The sequence below is a fragment of the Octopus bimaculoides genome, chromosome 19 (genome assembly GCF_001194135.2).
Source record: "Octopus bimaculoides isolate UCB-OBI-ISO-001 chromosome 19, ASM119413v2, whole genome shotgun sequence".
In the NCBI taxonomy this organism is placed as follows: Eukaryota; Metazoa; Mollusca; class Cephalopoda; order Octopoda; family Octopodidae; genus Octopus; species Octopus bimaculoides.
Window position 1 is genome coordinate 54,442,746 of NC_068999.1, and position 27,960 is coordinate 54,470,705.

The following is a 27,960-nucleotide window of genomic DNA, read 5'->3' on the forward strand; positions in this document are numbered from 1 at the left end:
TATATATATGTGTATATATATATATATGTGTATATATATATATATATATATGTGTATATATATATATATGTGTATATATATATATATATATATGTGTATATATATATATATATATATGTGTATATATATATATGTGTATATATATATATATATATATGTGTATATATATATGTGTATATATATATATATATATGTGTATATATATATGTGTATATATATGCGTATATATATATATAAAATATATGTAATACACACATATATGGAGAAATCTCTTTTATTCTTTTTAATGAAATATTGCTATTTAGATTTTCTTTTGAATTTTGCTGATTCTAAAAGCTGATAGTTTTCACTACAAATTTAAATTAAATGAATCGGTGATAAACCTTTTGTGTTTAAAGACTGTATCGTAATTTGTATAAATAAAGAAATTTTTATATTTGAAAGTGTCATTCAGTATTGCTGGCCAGAAATCTTCAGCTGCAGAATTATATGTGATCTCTTCAGGTCACTAAAAACACATTTTCACCCCCCAACAACATTTTATGTTTTTTTAACTTTAAATTTCTCTTGTAACTATTATGTCTGTGAGTCTAATTTAATAAAATCTCTATAACTAGCATTTGAACTGATGTTGGGCAATGAACATTATGATTTTTTTATCTTTTATTAATAATTTTATTTTTAAACTATTAAAAAGGTAACTACTGATTGTCAGTTCTGTTTTCCCTTTATTGGTGTGTGTTGAAGGAGTAGGGGTCACATCTTGTAATAAATGTTTTAATGTCTTTAGAGGTGATTATTTTGCCAACAATGAACAAGTTGCAAATATGACTCTAAAGGATTTTTTATTATTTAAATACATGTGTATTTCTTGTAGAAGAGATACATGGCTGTTCACAGCGGTGGGCACTGTTAATCGAAAAGTTAACTTCATTAATCTGTTAACATTAACTTTTATTGAAAAAAGGTATATCTACATGCTATTGTTTTTAGCTTTATCCATTTTGAGTTCCACAGTCAATATATATATTATCATCATCATTCTTTAACATGCATTTTCCATGCTGGCATGGGTTGGATGGTGTAGCCAGAGCTGGCAAGTCGGAGAGCTGCACCACGTTCCAGTCTGGTTTGGTTTGGTTTCTATGGCTGGATGCCCTCGCTTTACAGTGTGTGTGCAGGGTGCATTTACGTGCCACTGGCATAGGAGCCTTGCATGTGATGCTGGCACGAGTGCTTTTTACATGGCACCAACACAGAACTTTAGCAAGCCAATCCTCTTCACCAAGGGGAGCAGCTTCAACACTTCTATCGATAACTGACTCCTAGCTGATCTCTTAGTTTAGATCTTCCTTGTTTGCGTGAGCTTGGTATCCGATGACAGCAAAGTCTGTGTTCTCAGCAATGAGAGTGCATGTGACTCCACAGTCCAAAGCTGGAAGCAGATACATGTCACAGTGATAGTCTGTTGACTGGGTTGAAGTGGATGCTGCCCTGTGACATCCATCTCTTTCAGCTTTGAGACTCTGTCATTGGTCCTCTTTGAAGACAGCTGCCGCTCTGTCTGTGGCAGAGGCTTCAAGTTAGCAAGGTCTAATGCTACTCCATTTGAAGTTACTTTTCAGAGTGCCTTTGTACCTCAGTTTAGATCTTGTTTGCATGAGCTCACTGTACAACAGCTGTCTGGGTACATGGTTGTCAGTCATTCTGATGACATGGCTAATCCAGTATTACTGGGCCTTCAGCAACATTGACTCAATGCTTGTTGAACACTACATATACACAATAACAAGCGAGAGACAACAAAGAAATTTTTGAACATGCACAAGTCTCATCCCTTTGTCAGTTGTCGGCTGACCCCACATATACAGATCACCATTTGTATGTCTCAATAGTCTTGCTCAAATAGTTTGGGGAATAACACTCGCACAGAACACAAGTTATAAATGTACTTTGGCTTTTAATGTTAAGAATTATCTAAGAGCAAGGTTTAGATGTAGCCACAGTCATGTGGTTAAGTTTACTTTGGAATTATGGGTTAATTCCCACTGTTTGGGAATGGAACCATAGTTCATTGGTTGGCTGACCAATACCTTGTAAGTGAAAATTAGTAGCTGACATTAAGAAACCCATCATGTGTGTGCTTGTGTTTTCTACTTCTCTTGATATTTGCATGCTGATTGAATACAAAGTCACCATTCATACAAATGGTGTCATTTGTTAACAATCTTTCACAAAAACATGCTTGGACATTGAGTTGTATATTACTCAAAGGACTATGAAAAAAAGCAATATGTTTCAAGACAACAAAATGTTGGCAACAGGAAGAGCATTCAACTGTTCAGTCTGACCCATACAAGAATGAAAAAGTGAACTTTGAAATGAAGATAGGATATATATATTTATATAGGTGCACAGTACCAAAATTCATGTATGTATAATATATATATACATATATTTGTTTTGCAAGATTTTTGATGTGAAATCGTGTGTTGAAACAGAGGTTGTTGTACTTGGGGACGGTCATATTGCCAGTTTAGCCAATAAAAACACATGCACTGTATATTTGGTGTTAATTTGCTTCAGCTTTATATTACATTAATCCTATTTCGACCATGGCTTCTATGTGAGAACCCCTGAAACTGCCTCCTCACAAGAGTTTGAGGCTTCAATGGGCCCAAAAGTACACAATGTTAGACACGAGTTGTGTTCTGTCCACTGACAAAACTAGGGCAACCCTGATGGTTGAGCAAATGGTTGGGTCTATTTTGGAGATGAGCAATCACCAACATTTACGACATCAATAACAGGTTGGTATCATTAGGGACAGACTTGTGTGGCCCAGTCAGGGTACCTAAAGAGGTTAAAGTGACTGCAGCTGCCTACAGCAATCTCCTGAAGGAGGCCTTGGATCTCTGGCTAGATGACATACTGCTGTCACTTCTAAGGAATCTCGTATTCATGCATGACAACACTCCCTCCCACTCTGCTATGACCACCCAAATATTCCTAGGGTCTTCTCGCATACAACGTGAAATGTTGATGGTGTGGCCGCTAGCATCTCCAGATTTCAACTCTATCGAAAATCTTTGGTCCATCATTAAACAAGATGTTTAAGCTGACGGACACCAATTTATGTCAAAAGATGTCTTATGGGTGACCATCAAAGCTGCAGCAGAGGTAGTCCAATCTACAACTATTAAGAAATCGACAGATTCTGTGACTGATAGGGTTTTTGAAGTTATCTGTTGAAATGGCATTCGTTATGTCAATAATGAATGCCATTTCATCTTACTGTTAGTGAAAATAAAAGAATTTCTGGAATAAGAAGTACATGTAAATTTTTCAATGTTTTGTAAATAATATTGATATAAGTTTGTAAATGTAGTATCATTGGCTTTGATTAAATTTTTATAACTATAATTCAACTCTCTAGTGGAAAAAAAAAAATTCTCATTTTTGAAGGCACAAATGCCTACATGCTCTATCACTGTGATGTCTTAGCTTTGAGATTTTGATTAAGTGATTGTTTATTTTTAGAATGACATTATAGGGTAGGTGTGAGAGACCAGATCTAGCCAGTTAGAACATAAAACAGATAGAATATTTGGGCCTGATGTGGTCAATTTAGAGCTAAAGGGTTAAACAAAATGTGTGAGGTCTCTGATAGTTCATGGTTTTGACCGGATACACTGTTCTCTATAATTAATAAATCGCTAGTCACTTTTTACTAGTTTAATAAATATTGATATAAAAGCAAATAAGAACCAAAGTACTGTGGTTGATATAATAACCAACTACGGAACTCTTGTGGGTATTACACTTGTCCAAAGACTGAAACAAGAAAAAGAATTAAAAAATATATCTATTCCTTATGAGACATCAAAAATGAATGAGCAGAATTGTTTATAGCATGTCTGACAAAATGTCCTGCAGTATTTCTGCCAGCTCTTTACTCATGTTCAAATACCACCAGGCTTAACTCTGCTTCTTATCTTCAAGGGTTGATATAATCGACCACACATTCACCTCTACCCTCAAAATAGCTGGCCTTGAGCATAAAAATTTGAAGCAATAATAACGGAGACCTAGCTTGAATGCTTGCAATAGAGTGGACTCTGCTGAAAACATATGCACGATGTTCAACCAAGTTATCAATCAGTAGGTTAGTTAGCCATACACTAGAGAAACCGGGAAACTGGATATCCCCAATCAGAATTTAAAATTTTTTATCAACTCTTGATTTCATTTCCAGAAATGACTTCCAACCTGCTCCCTTCTAAAATAGATTTGAAAAAAGAATTAAAATACCTAAAATTACCAAGATTAAGACCTGTTAGCCCTCATTTTATATCCAGCTGTGTAATGTAACAACTGTTGATTCCATATCCAGATCTATTGACCTTTATATCTGTATGCAATAACGGTCTGTTGACTGCCTTTACATTAAAGTATAAGACTAAGATCTTTTCATCCTCATTTTATTATCAGCTGTATTATATAGCAAGTTCTAAGAATGTTCACTATATATCTAAAGGAATTGTAACAAGATCCGTTAACTCTAAAATAACAAGATCTGTTAGCTATTACTTTAATATTAGTAGTATCATGTAACAAAATCTGTTAACCTTTACTTGAACACTGTGTTTTATAATGTTAAAATGTTGAACTTCTCTTTATCTAGATACAACAAGTCTGTCGAGTCACTTGCATTCTTAATTCAGCCAAGCTTAAAATTAAAATTTAACCTGATGCAGTTTACGGTGGGAAGAGTTAATAAAAATTTTTAAAAATAATAATAAAGCTTGTAAAATACCAATATCTTTAATTGCTAAATCGTAAGGCAAACTCCGACGGCTCCTTCTGTGTTGCTTCACAAACTTCATTTAAAATGTGAATACAGTTCAGAACAGAAAACAATGGCTGGATTTGTAAGTAGGTGTGAACTCTGATGAAGACATTGTTTCCTAAATAGTAAACTCAACAAAAACGTAAAAAACTAATACATTTCTGGGAAAACTATTTTAGTCGAAGACATATATCGACGCTGTCTCACCTCATTTTCAGCACTAGAATGAACAGATCGCTGATCAAAAGCGTTTCAGCATTGACTATACCGTCTTCTTCTCTCCTTCTGAGGCATGGTTTCAAGACTAATGTATTTTCTTTCAGATTGTTTTTAGTGAAAACTGGTCGCTATTTCTAATAGATCAACATGTTGCTACTTAAAATGAGGAAGTCGTAGAAAACAGCGAGTTCATGTTACAGATCGAACAGACACATTCAATGGTTGATTTTGATATATATATACAAACACTTTAGACAACCGACCGCTTACTGATGTGTCTTTCGAAAGGGATTTTTCTCATCAAAATGTAACTTCCTTTTTACGTCACACATTCTACTTCAAAATCTTGGAACAATAAAGTTCAGACCACTTTCAATTAGCAACCAAACCAAGATTTTTTTCATTTATTTTTTGCTCATTTAAGTTCTTCCGTTGAATTTCAGGTTAATTAATTTATATTCTTAGATAAAAGAAACTGACACCAGAGATGACTCGTTTAGTTGTAGCCACCAAGTTTCCATGCGCTTTCAATATTAATGTGTCCAACTTACAACACGTGTAAAAATGATTCGGTAATGAAATAAATCCATTGTTCGTTTATTCATTTAGAGGCAGATTCAATTTCTTGATTAAATAAAATATAGTAAATTTAAATTAATACGACACCATACTTTTCTACACTGTAGAGTAGTAGCAAAGTACAAGAACTTTTTCCATTGTTTGGTTTCTAAGTCTGAATAACTGTTCTGATTTTAATTAATTACCCTTAAACACTATTCTAGTACAATACTGGACACTATAATTAAGTGGTTGTAATTACAATACATATTAAAAAAAACAGAGAAAAGCGCCTACTCAAAGAGACAGACATATCTATATAGGACTCTTTCGTTAATTGTGAGAATTATCAGGGCAAATGAGTGACAGCAGAAAGAAGAAGAAAAGCGAGAAAAAAAAAAACGATGAAAATGAATGAGGGAACAATTCGTTGTTTGCCAGACAGGTTTATTGATACTAATACCACTTTAGACAATTTTGAAGTAGCATACATACCAAATTTCACTGGCTTTAAATGTCCTCCTCTAACACCAGAATATAGGAAATAAATTAAATGGATATAACAAAAAAAGAAAAAAAATATCGAGGAGTTTGGAATAAAAAAAAAATATTTGGCGTGAAATGTTAGTGGATATGGCTGAAGACAAAAATTGTAGGAAGAAATGAGAGTAGTTAGCTAATGATGTAGAAGCGAATACGGATGAATGTACGTACGTACGTATATATATGTGTGTGTGTGTATATATGTATATATATATATACATGTATGTAAAGAAGAATGAGCGGCAATGTAAGAGTGGACGTTTGTGAAGGGGAAGCAGCTGTAGTAACTGATGGCAGAAAGATGAAAGAGGATGAGAATAATAATACAGAGTTGAGGAAAGAGTGAAAAAAAGAGGGAGGAAAAGGCTTAAATAATGCTGTTTAGTTTATGACGTTAATATCTTCTATAATTAGACGAAAGTGCGTAGATATTCATTGCGCAGGTCGAGTGAACCACCTATTGCGCATGCGTAATGGCGTCATAATGAAAATTAAAGCTAGCAATTTTGTTTTCCTAACTTGATTTCTAGAAAATATATTTATTAATTTCAAACTAATTATTTCGATAATTACATTCGTTGCAATAACTTTTAATTATTCTATATTTTTACAAATTTTTCTAGTTTATTTTTAACTGTCATAATCAAGGTTCTAAAAAATCTCAATCATCGGCTTATTTAATATACGAAAGCTGCGGCTTCGAACTAGAATAGAACTCTGTTCTAATCCACGTGTGGCAAGTCAAGAAGGCTACCAGCGGGTCCTTTATACTCGAAGTTGATAATATGGGGTAAGTATGGTACATTCCGGTATATTTTAATCATTTTTAATATCTTAAGAACTCCAATAACGACGTTTAATAACATTTAATTAGTGTTGTAACAGTGAAATGCTAGTGGATATGGCTTTTTGTTCGCCCCATCTTCATCTTCTGATTCGGTGTAGTCGGAGTGTCTGCTTCCACTCAGGTTTTGCTATGGCCGCCATCTCACTCCAACTCCATCTCCATCTCTCCAACAACTCACTACGCCTGCTTTCAACCATTCCGCAACCCGGAGAGCTTATATTAACTCATAGACACATATATTACTTTAATCAATTGTTGGGCATTGTATACTTGTTTAAACCTCATTAAGAACATTGGGAAAGAAAATAGATCGAAATTAAGAATCATTTTAGTATTTTTCTATTGTTAGTTTTGCATACGAAAATAAATGAACTATGAAAAGTCTGGTGCTTTTTTTTTCCATTTCCAATTTTTCTTTCTTTTTCTATTTGTCTCGTCTTTACAATGCCCTTTGCTATTTTTTTTTTCACGAAAAAATATTTGTTGATTCATTTGAGAGAAAAAAACTATTTCTGGCGAGTTATATATGTGTGTGTAGTTTTTTCTTCCTGTCGTGATGGAAGGTGTCTCTATGTCTCTGAGGAAGAAAGGAATTACAAGAGCATATGTAATGCCAGCTCTTCATCATCATCATCTCTCTGACATGGATGGCCGACCGGTTTTTTTTCTCTTTCCCCATAATGGACATCCATATCGTATAACTTTCTGCCGATTAATATATTATATAATAATTTCCTCTGTCGCCTTCCCTCGTACTTTATATTGGGATATGGGTATTTTAATTTTTTTGTTTTCGCTGTCTTAACCGGGGAAAATTTATTCGGTGTGTAATATACATATCGATGTCTATATTATGTATGCGTAGCACCGATGTGTGTCTATAGCTTAGCTGTGTATATATATACATTTCTGTCTTTACGCAATAAAATCTACAAGAAGTTTACTACACTCTTATCCAATGTGTAGTATGTTCTAACTATGGTTACAGATGGCGGATTGTCTTCAACAAGGAGTGCCGTGAGAGAGGGAGGGTGACACTGTATTCCTAACATGGCAGGAAGAATGTGGGCGAAGATATTTGAACAATGTTATTTTTTGTGTATGTTTTAGAAGCCATATCGACAATTTTTATAGTTAATGTCTTCGAACGAGCCGCCGAGGGAATCCTTCACTTGTTTAACACATTAAATTTGTTTCCTGGTGCTTTAACGCGTTAAAATGCCGCTGGAGTCTGACTTTGCTGCCTTCGATTTTCCCGTGAAGGCAGAGAGTGTTGGACAAAAATACTAGTAATTTACTGAGGTAAAGCTCATCTCTACAATACTGACAGTGTTTCCTTACAATGTAGATGATTCAAATGCAAACTTCGGTGTTGTTTGATAATGGACATCGGTGTTTGAAATAAACTTCCATTATCTCGTTCCTTTTTGAAACCCCGCACCAATTTAAAGCATGTGAATAGATGTTAGAATTTTCTCTCCCCCCCCTCTATCCTTTGTGTTATGTACTGAGTGTTTCCCATTTTAATATATTAAAAAAAAAATGAAAGTAAATATATTTCATTCAGTAGACAACTGTTTGGAACTTTTCAAACTCATTACACATGCATGCGTGCGTGAGAGTGATGGGCAGTGACATCCATAGTATTTCGATGTTCCTTTTTGTATTTTTCAGGTCAATGGATGAAAATCTACAACAATCCGATAGTCGCGGCGCGAGTTGTGATCTAATAGAGGTATGTGTAACTTAAAACCGAAATTCTGGAGTTTCTTGACGTCTAGCAATTTATTTATTTCATAAAGTTTTACTACTAATTAAGAAAAAAATCATTTGAAGGGCACGTTTTTAACAGCCTGTTGTGATTGTCTTTAAAGAATTCTCAAATCACGTTTGTTTGTAATGGATTTGAAATTTTCGCTTTCCTTTCCCTAACCTTGTTTAGCTCCAGTCGAGCAGATGTTATCGAAGGCGTCCCTCTCATAATCATTCAATATTATTTATAAAGGGCTGTCTTTTTTTTTTTAAAGATGATAGGATGCTACCCGGGCGGGGTTGCTATTTCAGTGCTACTTAAATACAGAGGTCCCGATGCATCTATGTAACGATATGAAGGGAGGGTTAATTTTAGGATTGGTTAGGGTTAAGGTGTCATTACACGTCCGCACATTTAAAATGTTTTGTACGTAACACTTGTATTTAAGTAGTACCACTAGTTCTACCAGTTCGAGCGCGTCTTCGATGATCTGTTATAGCACAAGTGATAGTAATTTTGTGGCTTGCTTTAGTGGCAACTCGCACCGTTTTCGGTCCCTTCTGGATTAAATTTGCACTGTACTTGGCTCTTCTCAGAAACTTTGGTTGTAAATCTGTGGTGCTAATTAGTGATCAAATAGACCCGATTTTAAACTTAATTCAGCCAAAGCTACTGTCCCTTTTAAAAAGAATATGACCTGCTTAGTAAAACAGTTTTTAAAAGGAGTAGTGTTCATACTTGATCATACATACATAGATTTGTTGTGGGGTGGGCAGTACCTGAGGCTTTTGTTGACTCTCTTAGACTAATACGGTTAAAACCTGGACTTGAACATCTGTATGAAAAATTTGGGCAGAGAAGTATTCAGGGTCTGGACTAATGCTGTTAACACTGAACTCTGCTAAAGATGTTCAAAGACCAAGTGAGTTTATTAAAACTACCATGTAGTATTAGATGTTAATAATGATGCACTCTTCATTATTTTTATTGTGAAGTTTGAATGGTTTCTGCTTTACTGTTCATTTTGTTTAATGTGGTCTGTCAATCTCTGTTCGTTGGCCCTCACAAGCTACATTGCACTACTTACAAAACCATCCTGAAATAAGGTATAGCCATTCTTGGAGCACTCATAATTGCAGATCAAATCCGATACATATGTTTGTGAACTAAATATTACTCTTTTTTTTTTTTCTGAGTTAAATGTGTGACCATACTAGGGTTCACGTGATTGAAAGCTAGTTATGTCTAATGTCCAAGCTAAGTAATGTGTAATGAAGAGTTAGTTTTTTTTAATTTAATTTTTTACAATAATAAATACCTTATATTCTTATAAGTATGCTTACATTGAAGATTGTACTGCTCAATGTCTAAGTAGAGCAAAATTTCTTACATAAGTGTCGATACAAAGTAATCAGAAAATAAAATTGACAATAATAAAACACTTATTTGTTTTTATCTGACAGAAAAAAATGTTATAAATACATAGCACACATACAGTACCAACATGATTTGCTCCACAGAATTGCAGAGGAAATATGGACTGAATGGTTTCTTTTTTCACTTCCTGAACATTTAAAATGCTGTCTTAGCTTAAGGTTCTGATTTCCAAAAGGCTTTTTTTAATTTGAAATTTAATCAGATCCTAAATATTTTGTTCTAAACATAAATATCAAAATTTGTTTTTCAAATACATGTTACAGGAGCTTTAAAAATCCATAGTGATAAAACACTTTTTTATTTATTTTTTTTGTGGCAGCATTGCCTATCTATGCCCCCACTATACAGGCTCAAGAGTAAAACTGAGTGTGTCATACATATATAAAAAAAAAATGGTTGTGAAAATCACAAACATCACAAGTGCTCTTGTATGACTTACACCAGTAAAGTTGAAAGCTTGCTCTCAAATCGTTTAACATGCATGAAAGTTTTCTTTTCTTTTTTTTTTTTTGTTGTATTTTCTAAGTTTTCTATGTATTTTTTTTTTCAGCAATTGTAAATCTAACTAAACACTTCATAATACTAAGGAAAATATGCTGTGTATTATACTTAAAACATTTTTCCTTGGTATTTTCAATGCCCATAATTTGTGGTGCTTATTGTATATAGATAAGTATAGTAACTGGCTTTGGTTATGTGACTGGTATATTGAGCAAGGCTTATCGAACAGAATTTCAGTCACTGCAAATCCCTGTCTAGGTGGTTGATCCCAGGATTGAAAGACCAGCAGGGTCCCTTGGTGAGTGAATAGTGAATGAAAGTTGACCATTTCCAGTTGTTGGGTTCATAAGAATTTGCAATTTCACTGAAGCCTCAAACCAAGAGAAAGAAAGCAAGCAAAGACTTGTGTTACCATTCACAAAAAAGATCTTTTTACAATTGCGAATTTTTAAGTACCTCAGTTAAAATTAGTTGCCAGATGTTGGGAGTTCAGCCAGATTTTGCATACTGGCATTCACGAAGCAAAAGGAATGATGCAGCATTCTCATAGTCAACGTGGGCCCCACTGCAAGATCATGGTACTTGTGGGAGGAGGGAGATGCTGCAGTGTTATCTCATCTTTGACATGGACTCCTTGCAAAGGTCTGCCTTTATAAGTAGCAATCCTGTTCTTAGCTCATAATAGTAATTAGTGCTTATAACATGTTGATGTTGAGCTGTAGGTAAGTTCATGTGGTATGAGCTTAGCTGGTAATAAATACAGCATCTCTGCATACAATGGTATGAAAGGCTATTGGTTATGATGTGGTGGTGGTGGGGTGCTTTCTTTGTATTTAGAAGTGGTCAGTGCCTTATTTGGTGTGATGCCTGGTGTTGGCACTGTTCGTGTGTCTAATCCATAACAGTAGTGTGAATATCTTGTTGGCAGCATTGAATTAAGCACAATTGAAATGCTTTACAAAACAAGATTTATATTTAGCTTAATTTTTTTTTTAGGGTTAAGCTACAAAATATGAGTATCGTTCGTGTTTGCTTTCCAATTTTATTTTTAATGAAAACAAATAGCGAGTTGATGACAATTATTAATATAAATGCCCACATCACTTCTAGAAGCAAAAATATAGTTCCAACAGAAATAGCAGTCACAAAAGATGGGCACAACAATTGTCTACATAAATGATGATGGTTTTGAGGTTCAAACCTTAATTTTACATTTTGATCTAATAGAAGAATTTCGGTTTTGTGTCTGGTTTGCAAGATTCTTTGTGTGTTGAAACAAATTTTATTGTGGAATTGAACCAGTGCATGTGTTAATAATATTAACATAATGACTCTCCCTAGATACAGCAAAATGGAAGAATTTATTCCAGAGAAATTTCAAAATAAATAAAATGCCTTCTGAATATTTTATGTGCTCAATGTAGAACATAAAATTTGATTACTTCCTAAAAACCTATTTTAGTTGTTAGGTTACTACTGTTCAACTTAACATATTTCCTTGCAAACTAGACACAATATATCATTTAGTCATTGTTGGTAACCTATAAATTGGAGGCCATCTAAATTTGGATATAACCTGTTGTGTGTGTATGTTTGTTTTTTTTTCCTCTCCTTTCTCTCTTCCTGAAGTTCAATACTTTACATAGCAATTTACTAATTGCAGGTTTCTCAAATATATTTTCAAATGTAGAAGAAAGGTTTGATGATTTGAATGATGTTAGGTAGAAACGTTTAGAATCATTAATCCAAATAAATTCCCTTGTCTTAGAAGACCAACTTTTATTTTTTTAATTGCATTTGTTTAGAATAATTCCTAGAGATTGGTAAGTTTTGATTAACTTTGCTGAGGTTCAGTAATATTTGATAGAATTGATTATTGTGATATATAACATGTCTTGATAATTCCTATTATTATTACTCAAGACAGTGAGCTGTTAGCATGCTGGACAAAAAGTACTAAGTAGTATTTTGCTAGTCTTTGTTTTGAGCTCAAATTCCACTGAGTTTGACTTGGCCTTTCATCCTTCCAGAGTCAATAGGTACCAGTCGAGTTCTGAAGATGATGTATTCGACTTCCCCTTCTCTTTAACTGCAGGCCTTGTGCCAAAATTTGAAACCCCTGTAAATACTCAATATGTATTTTTACAGAGCAATTGGGATGAAGTTGTTGAAACTTTTGATGATATGAACTTAAGAGAAGCCCTACTTCGTGGTATCTATGCTTATGGTTTTGAAAAGCCTTCACTCATTCAACAAAGAGCCATTGTTCCTTGTATTAGAGGTAAGTTCCAATTTTTCATAGTTTTTAGCTGTATTAGTTATAAAGAACTTCTAAAGTTTTTTTCATGTTATCTGTTGTCTGGAAAATTAAAGATAAAAGCTGAGATATTGTTTTATACATAGATGTCTCGATGTATTTTCATTTCAGTTGGTTTATATTTTTGAGTTTTAATCTAATAAAAATTTAAGATATGTGAATGCCATCAAGAGTAAGACATTTAATCTCTACTTATCTTTGGGACTATTGCATCCTTTCTATGGGAAGTAAAACCTCTTGCTTAAAAAAGATTTCGTACAACCATTATTCTTTAGGAGCATATCAGCTTGACTCAAATTTAACAAGAAACCAGATAAAATGAAATTCATTGTCCTCAACATAAAATTGATATTTTACTTTTTAAATTCAAATAGTACTTTCTTTAACCCTTTAGCATTCAGATTACTCTGTCAAATGCAATGCTTATTAACTCCTATTGTTTTGAATTAAACATGCATTATCTTGGAGCTTCAAGATTTCAATGATATAATTATTTATTCTTAAGATTGACATAGGTTTGGTGTGAGAGGCTGGATCTGGCAAATTTGAATATAAAACAGAATATTTCAGCTGGATATGGTTGGTTTAAATGCTAATGGGTTAAATCTCCCAGTCATATTGGGAATCAGATTTTGATGAAATGCAGTTCAGTTTAAAAATCATGAAAATATAACTATTGCATGAATTTTGATACCATGAAGATTGGTGTTTTATTACTTTCACCTGGCCAGGTAGATTGAATAATGGTAAGTTAATTACACAGGTGTTTTCGCATGTTTAATATATATTGAATCCTGGGCATCAATTTCCAGACTTGGAGTTTAGTGTTTGTACCTTTGAAAGCTGTGTAACTATCAGTAAAAGCACTGTGCAATATGCCCTATATCTCTTTCATTGCTGCAATGTAGGTGGCATTGCTCTGTTGATACTCATACTTTGTGATCTCTATACTATCCTGTCAAATTTCTTTCAGAGAAAAATTGTTAAAAAAAAAAAAAAAGACACATGCTTCAAATGTTTAAAAGGGTTCACATGACTGACAACATTGATGCAATGATCAATTGCATAACTCCACTCTTGTTCAGAATTGATAAGTGTTGATAGCTAGTGTGTACAGCTGACACTGAAATATCATTTATCTAATATCCATTTCTAGTTGCTTTTATGGGTCAGACAGTTTGTCTGACCCATGCAGACCTTATGGTTTGAAAGCCTTTCAGTGTCACCAACTGTCATCTGTTTCCAAGGAAGGTAATATCTCCCCATGGCTGGACATATTTTCAGTTTGGAAATGAACGGCACCATTCATATCACAGTGGTGCTCATTTACAACAATCATATGATGTCAGCACAAGGAGACTATTGCTTCTTTTTGTTTCTGTCTATCAAATCCACTCACAAGGCTCAAGATTGTAGTAGAATTTCTTTGAGTCCATGATCTCCTTCTTTAATTTAATCATTAATAAATATCAATGAATTCTAACTCCCTATTTGATGAATTCTCTTCCCTGATGCTCAAAAGTCAAGGAAAATCCCAAGAAATGCATTTGATAAAGCTATAAAAAAAAAGTGCACATTTTATTAAAATGTGACTAAATTTTTGTTTCTCACACAGAGGAACACTTAGTTTCTTTTTTTCTTTTTAAGCCTCAGACAACAACAGTATTTTGAACTGTGTTTGTGGTACTGGTCTAAGTTATTGAACAATTTAATATATTGCCATACCAACTTTCAGATAGTTGATATAGAGCAATTTAATGTGTCACCTTGCTTAGTTTATTATACATAGGCTATCTGTTGTATAAATATTTTAACTTTATATACAGGAAGTCTATTGATTCAACTATCAATATAGATCGACTAGGTTTATAATAACCAATTTAACTGTTGGGGCTAATATCAGTATTAATCCTCTTATAATAGGATAGGATTAAGTCAGAAGTGTGCTTTATTAGCTCAATACTTTAATATAAGCTGTGTTGATCAACTAATATATAAATTTGATCTTAACCACAGTTGTTTGTTCTTAATTTGATTTTAAAAATGAAATGATTAAAGTGAAATCCTAAAACCTGTTACTGTCTTTAGGAGTCATCATAGAGCAGAGACATGCATTTGTGTGTGAGCTGCCGTTTCCCTTCAAGATGTAGATTGCTGTTATATAGAAAGGTGATACACATTTTTTCTCATTAGATGTGTTTTCAATGAAATGGCTGGTTAGAAATGATAGTCTTCTCAAAAAACTTCATTTATGAATCAAAGGTGCTAACTAGTGATAGGCCCAATTTTAAGCCTATCAATGTAGTTGTGGGTACTGTCCCTCCTTTGCTGAGATCAGGTTGTTGAAATAAAATATGACCTGTCTCTATTTGGCATCCATTTCTGACAGGATAGTTTTATCAGCGGGTGTAACTATTTTCTTAGCCAGATGATGCCTTCTTCCTAACATTAAGCACTCTACTATGAAGTGTGAGTGGTGCTTGTTAAAAATTCAGTCATGACAGTCTTGAATGAATTCAAGAGAACACAAATTACACTAGCAAAATTTGAACTAGGATCATGCTGTCAGTTGTAACTGACCACATGATCCTACTTCATGTAATTCTGTAGCATTTAAACTGGCCATAATAGTGTGTTTTATGTTCAAACTAGCTAGATCTGGTCCCTTGTATCAACCCTAGAATGTCATTTAAAAAAAAAAGACACACACCCCATCAAAATCTCAGAGGAACAAGATAATGCATGATTAATTTAAAACTGAATAAATATTACATTCAACAGAGTAATCTGACTTCTAAAGGGTTAAATTGTAAATTGAGTGAAGCTAATAATTGAGACATTAGAATGTGTTTCATGTATGTTATAGTTTTGGGTTAATATGGAATCCAATGAAATGATGTGCATGTAGACATGTTACCATTTGAAATGGAATTTGTTTTTAATGTTTCTTCCCAATGTATTCAAAAATTAAACTAGTTACCACATGAAAGTATTTACGGCTTAATTATTTCTTACTCAATTGTGATAATTAGTTAAAATTTGTATAGGTGTCCAATAATTCTATTAATTATATATTGTATGTTTGCATTCCTCTCTACTTCAGGACTAGATGTAATTGCACAGGCCCAATCAGGTACTGGCAAAACAGCAACCTTTTCTATTGCACTTCTGCAGAAGCTTGATATGTGTACGAAAGAATGTCAAGCCCTTGTGCTCGCCCCAACAAGAGAATTGGCTCAGCAGGTAGTGTTATTTTTTGTATATATAAAAGAAACTACGTTTACTTTTTACCTTTTACTACATAAAATTTAGATATTTACTTAGAGATGTTTTTTTACTGATGGATGTTGGCCTTATTCACCTATGGAATAAGATACAGACACCTTGAACTAAGCACAGTTGCTTTGTCCAAGGACATGATACAATAGGTGTAGTAATATTGGAACTGATGTCCAGCACCTGAACTTCATGCATATTGTGCCATATATCTCTGTGAAGTCCAATTAAATTAGATCTATCCATTTTTATAGTATTATGTTTGGAGTTTTGATCTTCTTTCTTTTCTAACAAGCTGGCTTGATTCTCAAAATTTAAGTGTATTCAGTACATTTAATATTGAGATAATGTACTGCATTGTTATGTCTCATTTTAAAAGCTTGGATTCAGCAAAAGAGCATTTCTATGTCTGCTTTCGCATGCTGACATGAATTACATAAGTTATTGTCAACGCAGTCTTTCTCCACGTGGTCCTTCGTTGTCTCCTTTGCAAAATTCAGCATCTTTTGGCCAGCTTTCATCACTGCTGCTTATGTCTTCAAACCCTCCTTCGCTTTAGATTCCTCTTTTGCTTCATTTCAAACTTTTTTCCCAACCACATCACATTCACATACCAATCCTGTTTCTAGCACCCAACAGTAAATAACTCTCATGAGATTTTTTTTGTCTTTCTAAGGACCCTTGTTTGTCAAGAGACACCTTTACACATCTATTGCAGCATGGTTGTCTCATGTTGCTAACAACCAACATCACACTTTGTGCACGAGCATCGTATAGTGTACTCTCTTTTCGAAGAGAGAAATCTTTTGCTTTCGATCTATTACATATGAAGGGCTTCTTTGTCAGCTTATCTGAAACCCCATTGCATCTTTTAAGACAATTTGCACTGCTGTTATATTATAAAGTTTTACTTACTCCCTTTCTGTATTTTGAGCAAGGCCTCCTCACTGCCGTTAACCCTTTTGTTACTGTATTTGGTTTGAGATGCTCTGTGATTGTTTCAGTTAACTTAGCTATCATTAAGCTGGTGTTAGGAACATAAATTGTGACTAAGGTTTGGTGGAAGATTTTAATTCAGAACTTTAGTAAACCAGACATTTGTACTACAGAGCTAGAGGCAGTTTCAGACGGGTTGGTATCAAAAGGGTTCTAGCCAGTTTCTGCCTGTTAGTTTCCACATGTGTTAAACTGAGCTGCAGTTTTTAGTTCTCAACTCTGCTTCCATAATTGAGCCCTTTCTTTTTAATTGCTAGTGTAAGAATTCCTGTGGACGCCTAGTTTTGTACTCCTCTTTTACACTTCAGAGTGGTCTATAATACATACCTGTGCCATGTAAATAGCACTCCTATTGAGTGGCATGTAAAAAGCACCTAGTACACTCTGTAGAGTGGTTGGCATTAGGAAGGGCATCCAGCTGTAAAAACCATGCTAAAACAGGTAATTGGAGCCTGAGAAGCCCTCCAGCTGCCAGCATGCAAAACAGTTCAAATGGAGTGAAAATTGAGGTCTTGTCCTAATTGCATAGTTGAGCTTCTCAAGAATTCTTTGCTCAGGACCCCACCCGGCACTGAAGAGGAAAAGTCCCTTAATTGTGTTGTGAGTAATTTGCTTTACTGACAGATCACCAGGACACACTTGGATGTGTCATAAGAAGCCATTCCTCTACCTATGGCTTACCACCGTACTGCACAGTTTGCTTATCAAAAACTTATTGAGTATCAGGTATAATGGTTTTTAGCTCTTTTACTTGTTTCAGTCATTTGACTGCGGCTATGCTGGAGCACCACCTTTAGTCGAGCAAATCGACCCCGGGACTTATTCTTTGTAAACCTAGTACTTATTCTATCGGTCTCTTTTGCCGAACCGCTGAGTGACGGGGACGTAAACACACCAACATGGGTTGTCAAGCAATGCTAGGGACACACACACACACGTATATATATATATATATACACACACATATATACGACGGGCTTCTTTCAGTTTCCGTCTACCAAATCCACTGACAAGGCTTTGGTTGGCCCAAGGCTATAGTAGAAGACACTTGCCCAAGATGCCACGCAGTGAGACTGAACCCGGAACCATGTGGTTGGTAAGCAAGCTACTTACCACACAGCCACTCTTGTGGTTTACTCTCTTCAGTGAGGATATCAGTGGTTCCACATCTATGATTTTGTATACACTTTCTACAGCAATGTCTTTGCACTGATGCCGCTATGTAAATGGAATGCTTCTGATTAAGAGTGACTTCCATCACCAATTAAGAAGTGTGAGTAGATTTAGTATTGGTTGCTTGTTTGATGTAACTTTATCTACAGAGTTCATGACTGCTTCAGCATCAAGTCACTACTCCTACTGTGCTGACATCACTTTCACACTCAATCTCACAGATGGTAGATGGATTGTTTGTACACTTGAGAAATCTGTGTTCCTTGATTTACTTATTACCTTATTGTTCACTTTACCTTATGCCGACTTTCTGTGGCAGTTATGAAAAGCTATTGAGACCAAACACCCAGGAAAACTGACAAAGGGGGCCTTATTTCATCAGGACAATCCTCCAGTGCACAAGTACTTGCTTTGGTTTCAATGGCTGCTGTGTGTGACTGTGGCTTTGAATTGGTTGATTTCCCCTCTCTCCTCCCCCCATTCTCCTGATTCGCTCTATCTGTCTATCACCTGTTCCCCAAGTGATTCCTTCCTTACATTTTGCTGCCAAACTAACATTTCAGGCACTCTATTAATTGTACTATCCTCCTGATCTGTGTTCACTGACTCTTCTACAAATATATCAATATTAGAGCTTATTCTGTTTTTCTGTTCTCTGATGTCATTTCGATAACAAAGGTAAAATATTAAGAGGAATCGATACCACTGTTCTCTAACTATGCCCAGTAAGGCAGGACGGGAGTATTGGTTCAATGATTGTTGTATTAGCATCCTTGTACACTGTTATAAAGACGAGATGCCTTAGAAATAACTAGACATTTGAGGGACGAAATCATGGAAATAACAGAGAGATCCACCTTAGACGAGATGGGTTGAGTTTTCTGCCAGGATATAGAACTAATATAAAGGAATTTCATCCTTATTAGACAAGCAAATGTCTGTTATTTCACAGCTAAATGTAACATCATATATTTCCAGAAGATTTTACTTGTGATATTTTTTCATAATTTCAGATTCGTAAAGTTGTACTTGCTCTAGGAGACTATATGGAAGCACAATGTCATGCTTGTATAGGAGGTACAGATGTCCGTGATGACAAGATACGTCTCAACCAAGGTGTGCATATAATTGTAGGAACACCAGGCCGTGTTCAAGACATGATTACTCGGAACTTTTTAAGTAAGTATGTTGTGTTGTTTCATCTGCTCTTGATAGAAAGTAATGGATTAGCTGTCAGTCATTTTGATAACAAGGTGAAATATTAAGAGGAATCGATACCACTGTTCTTTAACTATGCCCAGTAATGCTGGACAGGGGTACTGTCTTGATGATTGTTGTAGTAGCATACTCATGCACTGTTATAAAGGCAGAAGACATGCCTTAGAAATAACTAGACATTTGAGGGACCAAATCATAGAGGTGACAGTAAAGCTAAACAGAAAGAACTACCTTAGATGAGATGGCCTGGGTTCTCTGCCAGGATGTGGAACTAATACCTTCTAAAATCCAATTACAAGATAACCTTTTAGCGGCAAAGAATACACTTCATACTTGATGATTTGGAGACCTTTGGCAGGCAAGCAGGTACTGTAATATAGCTGCTTAAAAAACTTGGAAGAAGTAAGGCTTTATTACATGCTCATCATTTTGTTTTCCCATGTGTGCATTCACTGGACTAGTTAATGGGTAAAAATCACATGTTTTGGTAATAGTATATTCTTAAAATAAGCACATGGAGAGCTGTATGATTAAGTTCATTTTGCAACCATGTGATTTCAGGTTCAATTCCTTTCTGGCAACTTGGAGAAGGGTTTTTTTTACTATAGTCCTGGGGTAATGAAAGTCTTACTAGCCAGAAACTGAAAGACTGTTCTATGTCTGCATGTTTGTGTCTTCATCTTGACACACATGCTAATTATAAACAAACATCATCATCATCATACACGTAGTGGTGTTCATTTGTAATCTTCCATGAAGTCATGCCTAACCATTGTGCTATTCATGTTTGAAAAACATGGAGAAATGTTACCTTGAAGCCAGATGCAGTTTAGTGGCAAGAAGAGCTGCTAGCTGTAAAAATTCTACCTCAGTGAATTTCATTTGAATCATGCAATCATGGAAAACTGGATGCTAAAGGCTTTCATTTGATAAAGCTCTTGAAAGATTTATGTTTCTGAATGTATTTCCTGTGTGGTCAGTAGCTTAGGCAATAATGGAATTGTACCAAGTTTAACTGGTTTGTTTGAAGGGCTTTTATAGCTGAGTTGGTGGTAGCAGTGAGAAGCAGAAAGACTATTTGTCTTAACAATTTTGTAAATTAAAAACTATTTTAAAATTCTTTTATTTCAGAAACTGATAAAATCAAGTTATTTGTATTGGATGAAGCTGATGAGATGTTGTCTCGTGGTTTTAAAGATCAAATCTATAGTGTGTTCCGCTGTATGCCTGAGAACATTCAGGTAATATCATCCTTTAAAGTTTTGTCATGTGACAAGAGCTAAATGATTTTGGTGAATGTGACAGCTGTTACTGTTCTTTAGCCCTGGGCCAGCAAACTTCTAACCAGTCATTCCTTTCTCTCTTTGTTTATCCTCCTTTATGTAAGGCAGAAGATATAGTTTGAGGGAGAACTTAGATGCTATTTCTACTAAGTGCAGTGGTTTTTAACTAGGGTCCACATAAGATTTTGATAAATAAATGGGTTATATTTCTACAATATGCAGAATATTGTAACAATTTTTTATAGACAATTCCTAGTAATATTTAATTATAAAAGTATGTTTTTTAACATGGTGGTTTTATTAGGGTAAAATAGGAATCAGTGGGGTCCGTAGGCAAAACATTGAGAATCACTGAGCGAGTGTATTGAATGATCATATAAAATCTTCATGGGTTTACCTATTGGAGTTTGAAGTAGAAGTAAAAATAATTTAAGTCTTGAAGTTATTGACACAAATCAATTTAAGGGCTGGTATGGCTAAAATTCATTAGTGGTGGTAATGTTAGGACATTCTTTACATAATGCAAGGTAAAAAAAGACTTAAAAACTTTATCAGCGGGGTAGATGGAATTCTCAAGGGAATTGGAGGGTTAAACATTAACACTTGAGCGTTCAAATTAGTTTGTCAAATTATCAGGTAGGTGTGAGAGGCCGAATTCATCTAGTTTGAGCATCAAACAGGTAGGATATTTTGGCCAGATATGGCTGAGTTAAAATCTAAAAGGTTAATGAACTCCTTCAGTGTTAAATGTGTTGGGCAGAATTGTGACTTTGCAGCAAGTGTTGTTTGTCGATTAACATGTTACATTCTATGCTCCTGGAGGGTCATTAATTGATATCTCTGTTGTCCAAGCTGGCATGGGTTGGATGGTTTGATTGAGCTGGCACACTAGAAGTCTGCACCAAACTCCACTCTGATTTGGCATGGTTTCTATGGCTGGATGCCCTTCCTAATGCCAACCACCCGAGAGAAATAGGTGCTTTTGTGTGCCACCAGCATAAGTGTCAATTTGCATAACAATTGTATCTGCCACGACTGATTTTGCTCAGCTTGATGGGTCTTCTTCTCAAACATAACATCATGCCAAACTCCTTGGTTGTTGCATCCATGAGGCCCAACACTCAAAAGGAGAGCAAGAAAAGGCATTGTTGATTTGTCTGATTGATTGTCGGGCTATGTATAGATACAGAGTATTAATTTATTTGAAGCTAACACATCGTTTGTTACTGCTTGAAAATTTCTGTTGAAACTCTGGGTCTATTAAATGAAATGATAAACTCATGCATTGAATACTCTTTGTTTACATGCACACATACTTTTTTTTAAAAATCTGTCTTTAAATGTTCGCATATGGGTCAGTGTAAGCATGCTGTTTTCTTAAGCTAATTTTTCATAAGGTTTCCTTGTTGCTCACTGATAATCCAATTTATGGTGGTGAGACTTTTTTTAGATATATTTTGTGATTTTGCTCCACCAGCAAAACTATTTGAATAGTGTGGAATTTGAGTGCAGTCCATGCATGCAGCAGTAGTGGTAGAATATATTCTGAAATGGGGTTCATTATTTGGATAATGCCTTTCTTGAATTGATATGAAGAGTTCACTTGTGCTGTTTATGAAGAAAATCTTTTTCCATCAGGAGAGGAGACAGTGTCCATGACCCTCTACAGTTTCTGAGACTAGTGAGAAGGAAGGAGGAGTTGCCCTCAAACTGGGTACTAGATCCAAATGCTTGCAACCAAGTGGACTGAGCCTTTAGCATTTTATCCGGCCATATTCGGCCCAAATATTCTGTTTTATGTTCAAACTGGCCAGATCCAGTCTCTCACACCTATCCGGCAATCGTTCTAGAAATAAACAACCACATCTTTTGAAATCTCAAAGCTATGAATTAATGCAGGATTGATTTTATAAAATGTGAATAAATGACTATTATATTTGACAAAGTAATGTGAATGCTAAAGGGTTGATAAAAGCCAAGTGGCAGTAAAAACGAAGTTGACTTTTTGGATTTGGATTTTGAGTGCCATAGTGCCAGTGCAAATACAGTGAGACATTCTCTGATCTTACCTGTATTTTGCAATTGCTTATTTACCCCAAAATTAAATTTAGAAGTGTCAAATGTTGACAATCTTTGAACTGTCTTTTGTTCTGCTTTTCTTCAGGTACTTTTGTTATCAGCCACCATGCCTAAAGATGTCTTAGATGTCACAAAACAATTTATGAGAGATCCTGTAAAAATTCTTGTGAAGAAGGAGGAACTTACTCTTGAAGGCATCAAACAATTTTACATTCAAGTAGAACGTGAAGTAAGTGGTTTATTAAATTGATCAAAATGACCGTTTTCATTGGAGAAACATAAAGCTGATGGGCTATTTTGTTACCATTATTTATTTTTTTTTTTTTTTGAAAAACACTGCTTTTATTTCAGTTAATTTTGAAAATTAGTAATTTAATTAAAATTACTTTATCCTTATTAAGCTGGTGCTTGGAATAAATATTAAATTTTGATTGATTTAAAATGTTGGTCATAAATGGGTAATCCCATTCAATGATTTGAACTCTTCTGTATTAGACCCATGCATTCATATGGAATATTGCTGGAGTAGAAGTTGAAGTTGTCTTTATAAAATTTAATCACGTGTGGTTATTCTGATGTTGCTAGTGATATATTTACTATATTTGTTGTTTTCTTTCTATAGGTGTGGAAGTTGGATACTTTATCAGATCTGTATGAGACCCTGACCATCACCCAGGCTGTCATATTCTGTAACACGCGCAGAAAGGTTGACTGGTTGACTACCAAAATGTTGGAAAGAGATTTTACTGTCTCTGCTATGGTATGTAGTGGATTTATAGATTTCTGTGAGGAAGAAAGGGGTGGTTTCCTGTGATGACTGCTAATTGCATTGAAAATATTTTAGTGTCTTGGAACCATTCGTTCTCTGACACATAGATGTTCCTATATGATATACTGAAAATCTTTCAAAGCATGATGATGGTAGGCAGCAAGTCGGCAGAATCATCTGTTCTTGCTTTCTGAGTTCAAATTCTACTTTAACTTCACCTTTCAGGTTTGATAAAATAAGTACCATTTGAACACTGAGTTTGGTGTAATTGACTTAACTACTCCTGGGTAGGAGTATAAAAACTGCATTCCCCTACCAAACCACATTGAGCCAGTGTGACAGAGTAGGCTCATCAAATCAGTATGGCTCAGGTTCAAATTCATGGCCTCCACATCAGACCATGGTTGGTAGAGAGAACATGCTGAGGCCCTTGTCCTGCAGTTGAATGAACATGAGCAATCCAACCCAATGATGATGGTAGTGATTCAGATTCTTTTTTTAAAAAGGTGGGTGGGGGGTATGATTTGGAGGTGGATTGCTTGATATAATTATGAGGGTTGATTGAAAAGGTTATATGCTGATCAGGATAATCTCACAGAATATGACCAATTGAGGTTAATTTTTCAGCGTAGTTGTCCTTGTTTACATACTTCTTTCAGTGTTGCAGTGCTTGAATCCTATTGTTGAAACTTTCATCCTGTTAGGCAAATAACAAATCAACAGCAGACATGATGCCATCTTCACTGCAATACTGGTTCCCGGTCAAGTGCTTTTTTTATGTTCAGAAACAGATTGTAGTCAGATGGGGCCAAATCATAAGAATATGGAGGGTGATTATCAACTTCAAAGCCATTGTCACACACAACAGCCATTAAAAACAAGGACTTGTGTGCATTGTCCTGATGAAACAAGACCCCTTTCATCAGTTTTTCTGGGCATTTGGTTTTGATATCCTTTCATAACTGCCTCGGCAGTTATGACATAATACGCTCCTTTGATGGTATGGCCCTTTTGAAAATAGTCAATGAACAATATCTTTTGTATCTCCAAAAACTGAAACTATCACCTTCCCTGCAAATGAAACGACTTTAGACTTCTTGCATGACTTGTCTCTTTGTCTTTGGCTTAAAGTGATGAAGCCAACTCATAGGTTAGGAGTTGCTCAAAGAAATTAGGGTCTGCCTCAAATAACGTCAGGTTTCCCTGCGATGTGATCAGCATAGTGTGCTTTTGAAGTGTTACTTGAACAGTCAGCTGTCAGATTCCCTGGAAAGAAATGGTGCAGTTATTATTAATAAGAGTTGAAATTAATGCATAGCATCACTCCTTCATAGTGAGTGAGCCTCTGAATTTTTTAGCCCACCCAGAGACCACACTCTTGTGTTATCATTTACACTTGACTGCAACCTTGTTAGTGGCATCCTTTTTCCGTCCCATTCTATTGTCTGGTCTCTCTGGCATTTGTGATTTTTTTTTTTTTTTTTTTTTTTTTTTTTTTTTTGTTGCCTAAATTTCATTAAATGCAACATGAGTATCCTTGATTTTCTCTTTTAATTTATCTAAGCTGGTTGATTTCTTGAATCGTTGGCTATTCTGAACAAAGCATTTATATCTTTTCAGCATGGCGATATGGAGCAAAAAGAGAGAGACATCATTATGAAGGAGTTCCGCACAGGTTCCAGCCGTGTTCTTATTACCACAGATCTATTAGCTCGTGGAATAGATGTGCAACAAGTATCTCTGGTTATCAATTATGATTTACCTTCGAATAGAGAAAATTATATCCATCGGTGAGTGGAGTTTCATTATTTCAGTATCAATTTTGTTTATTTTATGATGCTTTTTTGGTTATTTATTGCTAAATGCATGCTTTTGAAGCTGTAGGTGCTTGCTTCCATAATTCTATCTCTACCCATTGTAGTATTCCACTTTAAATTGATCATTCAAAATAAGTTTGCTATCAACACAAAATTAAAAATAAAGTTTTAAGTTTCATAGACAATGCATGTGCTTATCACTTAATTGTTATTAAAGTGGTAGTTAGTAAAAACTTTTTTTTTTCCCCAATGTCTTTTCAGTATTGGCAGGGGTGGTCGATTTGGTCGTAAAGGAGTTGCTATCAACTTCGTAACTGAGGACGATATTCGGACTCTTCGAGACATCGAACATTTTTATAACACTGCAGTTGCTGAAATGCCTATGAATGTTGCTGACCTCATCTAGATTTATTTTGGAGCAACCCTGTTTAATCTTGGAAGACAATCATTGTCTCTGCAGATCATGAACTTCCTACAGCTTTTCCAAAGAAATTCTCTTCCAAAGAAATTCTCTTCCAAAGAAAAGAAAGAAAAAAAGATAAAAAGAAAAAAAAAAATCCCTTGGTTGTCTTACTGACTTGTTCTATGTTTTTTGTTAGCATAGTAAAACTATAATAAATTTCTCATTGTGTATGGGCATATATATATATGTATATGTGTGTGTGTGTGTATATATATATATATATATATGACATTTTTTTTTCTTTCTTAATTATACATAGCTGTTAAGTTCATAGGTATTGTATATAATACTTTAAACACAAACCATATCAAAATTCATTTGTCCTGTTCTGACTAGTCATGTTATTTAAAAGAAAAAAAAATGTGTTTTTGGTGAAAAATCTTTACTCTATTTACTAAGTTTAAGTTACTTAATCCTTTGTGTATAAAGAAAAAGTGAAAGGAATGGAAAATGAATTAATAAAAATGGGTCTTATTTTAAATGGCTGTCCTAACAGTTAATTCTCCACTCTTGCGTTCCGGTAACATTCCATAATTGATCAAGCAGTCATTAAGAAGTTTAGTTATATTATTAAATGTTTACTGTTTCAAATGTTGTTCTTTTCTGCATATAAACTAAATGTTATTTTTATGCTTGATTTTAAAAATGGATCTTCCAGAATGAGGAGGATGGAAAGAAGCTGAAAATGAAATGTTTCTATATTTTCTGTTTTCCATCCTTCATAGCATCTCTAACTAATATTTTACTGCTCTCTATAGTATACAAAGTGTAAGGTTCAAGTTTTCTGTCAGCAGGGATGATGATGATGACAATGGGGGTGGTGAGGATGATGAAAATGTCCAGTTATATTTTAGATCACATGGTAGTTTTTACCTTAACAAGCTGGTTGGTTACTCATGTGGTATTAAAATAGTTTTTTAAAAAATTTCTCCTTCAGTTCTATATTGTACATTTTTATTCAGTCAAAAGGTTTTTTTTTTTTTTTTTTTTTTTACTTGTAATTTAAATTTATTAAGTTAAAATAGATATTTAAAAAAAAAAACCTAAGTTTGGTTAAGTAGTCAGCATTGCAGGCCAGCAAGGATTGCTTTTTGTTTTCCAGTTCCTATCAGATGCAGTTTGAAAACTAAACCAAGATATATTCCTCTCCTGCAGCTGTTTTACCATCTCATTTTTTTAGTGGTTGTGTATTAAGGTCTCTTCACCATTTTTGTCATTGAAGTTTTATGCTGCTTGTTTCTGCAGATATGCAAGAAAAACTAGTTAGCATTTTTGAGCCAACCTCAAATGTGCTTTGTTGGTGTTTCATTTTTAACATTGACCAAAGACATGGCTGTGGTTTCAACTCTTTTTATTATTGCTCTCCTAAGTGGTGACAGACTTTATTACTATATTGACTCCTTGCTGCAGATCGATGGATATTTTGGAAACAACAGTTGTATGTCTGTATTCTCTGAATCATGGAATTACAAGAGATTACAGAAATATTTCATACTCTTGGTTTTGTCCATTGTTGAAATAAAAGATTATATTCTGTTTTGACTAATTCATTCAATAAAAGAAAAAAAGAGAAGGGGTAATTTAATTTTTTTGACTTGTTTATTTGCATTTTTTTTTAAACTTTAAGTTCTCATGGTGTTCTGGGCTTAAATCCTGCCAAAGATCATTTAAAAGCAAAAAAAGAAAAGTATCGGCTGCATACTGGGGTCAATTTAATTATCCACCTCAATGTTCAGATCTTGTCTGGGTTATTCTAAGCTTTTATGTGGGGTGGTGAATATCCCAATAGTTCATACTAGCTGCCTGTAAGGATATTGGAAATGATATCAATGGCTTTTTTTTAAAGACATTCTTCAGATTAT

At 34.6% G+C, this 27,960-nt stretch overlaps 1 protein-coding gene across 1 annotated transcript; it reads left to right on the plus strand.

The window, feature by feature from the left end:
- Positions 1–6,805: 6,805 nt before the first annotated feature.
- On the plus strand, positions 6,806–27,683 carry LOC106875415 (uncharacterized). Its single transcript, XM_014923540.2, has 10 exons — positions 6,806–6,959; positions 8,691–8,751; positions 12,856–12,988; positions 16,128–16,267; positions 19,483–19,648; positions 20,819–20,928; positions 23,135–23,278; positions 23,672–23,809; positions 25,439–25,608; positions 25,897–27,683. Exons 1-10 carry the CDS (start codon positions 6,955–6,957, stop codon positions 26,039–26,041), a joined length of 1,212 nt encoding a protein of 403 aa, XP_014779026.1. The 5' UTR covers positions 6,806–6,954; the 3' UTR covers positions 26,042–27,683.
- The last annotated feature ends 277 nt before the right edge of the window (positions 27,684–27,960 follow it).

What these genes read in the sequence shown, in the direction of transcription:
- LOC106875415 (XM_014923540.2), top strand. An exon ending in CATTGTTCCTTGTATTAGAG is followed by an intron (nt 12,989 to 16,127) that starts GTAAGTTCCAAT and finishes TCTCTACTTCAG; the next exon opens with GACTAGATGTAATTGCACAG. An exon ending in ATTTTACTGTCTCTGCTATG is followed by an intron (nt 23,810 to 25,438) that starts GTATGTAGTGGA and finishes ATATCTTTTCAG; the next exon opens with CATGGCGATATGGAGCAAAA.